This window comes from Microtus ochrogaster, chromosome 5 (assembly GCF_000317375.1).
Source record: "Microtus ochrogaster isolate Prairie Vole_2 chromosome 5, MicOch1.0, whole genome shotgun sequence".
Classification (NCBI taxonomy): domain Eukaryota; kingdom Metazoa; phylum Chordata; class Mammalia; order Rodentia; family Cricetidae; genus Microtus; species Microtus ochrogaster.
This window is the reverse complement of record NC_022012.1, coordinates 91,362,215-91,363,525: the sequence shown is the minus strand read 5'-3', so window position 1 is coordinate 91,363,525 and position 1,311 is coordinate 91,362,215. Positions and strand designations below refer to the sequence as shown.

Genomic DNA, 1,311 nt, shown 5'->3' with positions numbered 1-1,311 from the left:
TCATCTTCTGCCTTCACCATATCCTATGTGTACACTGCTGAGCTGTACCCCACCATCATCAGGTAAGCACTGCCCTGGGGATCTAATACCACCCATTCCTCTGACGCTCTGCTACAAGCCACTGGCAGCCAGTGAGCTGCCTATGAATCTAGGCCACTGAAGTGTAGGTCGGCTCACTGAGTCACCACAGGACACTGGAGGACAGATAGACATGGGCATGCCCTGCCTCTCTCTGGACCAGAATGTGGGAGAGAAGTTAGAGCAAAGGAGAAGTTAGAGTGCCAGGAGAGGGCACTTGGAAATGGAAAAGGCATTTGGGTCTCTAGAGGTGACAGGAGAGCAACAGAGAGGGCTTGCTAGTCCAGGAAGCAGGCAGAGTAGGCAGGTACATTGGCTGAGACCTGGAACCTCGCATATCTGGAGTGGGTATAGCCTGACCAGGGACCAGAGCCTCAGCTTGTGGTGCTTTCCCCAGGCAAACAGGCATGGGGCTGGTGAGCATCTTCTCCAGGATTGCTGGCATCATCACACCGCTCGTGATGCTGCTGGAACAGTACCACAGGGCTGTTCCCATGGTCGTCTTTGGCAGCTTCCCCATCGTGGCAGGCCTACTGTGTGCTCTGCTGCCTGAGACGAAGGGCCAGACCCTGAAGGACACCATCCAGGAACTGGAGAAGGGGCACCCCCCGCGGTGAGCACTGACTTGCTGGACCTCATTATAGCCAGGCTTCTCCATCACCATTACCCCTTTACTCATTGCTTACTGGGCAACATGGTGCCCCCTTGGAACCGCTGTTATCTGGTTGATTTTAGAGCACATTCCCCCTACTTTGAGCAGGGAATGGTAAGAGCTCTGTCATGGGACCATGTGTTGGGCAGTCACTGACTGTATCCTGCTTCTTGTAGGTCCCACAACACCGCACCCCAGAGAAAAGAAATGGACGCCACAGGAAGGACTTCCAGCATGAGGAATGCCATTGTGAATAGTTCATACTTCTGACTGTGGCCACTGGGAGCCAGCCCACCAAAGACAGAGGACTTCCCATGACATCATCTGGATTTTGTCAGGATACACAGGGACACAGGGATTAGACAGCCTTGTTCATGTAGCAACACAGCATGACCTGTTCACGGACCCAGCTACATGCGGCAGAGCCCAATGGAAGCATCAAGGACTGGACTCCTTCTTCTTCACAGCTTGCAGACACAAACTACACCCCACTACCATGACTGAGTTGGGATCGGGTCTCTCTTGGTCTTTCCTGACAGGCTCACTGTTATGGTCTCACTGTCCCCTCAGCCTGGAATACT

The 1,311-nt window shown here is 53.6% G+C and overlaps 1 protein-coding gene across 1 annotated transcript in view; it reads left to right on the top strand.

The window, feature by feature from the left end:
- LOC101997042 (solute carrier family 22 member 13-like) overlaps nucleotides 1-1,000 on the top strand; it is a 13,838-nt gene extending 12,838 nt beyond the window's left edge. Inside the window, exons 7-9 of the mRNA XM_013346453.1 lie at nucleotides 1-62; nucleotides 476-691; nucleotides 907-1,000. Coding sequence (XP_013201907.1) covers nucleotides 1-62; nucleotides 476-691; nucleotides 907-1,000 — 372 coding nt within the window. The remainder of the gene's footprint in view (nucleotides 63-475; nucleotides 692-906) is intronic.
- Nucleotides 1,001-1,311: the final 311 nt, after the last annotated feature.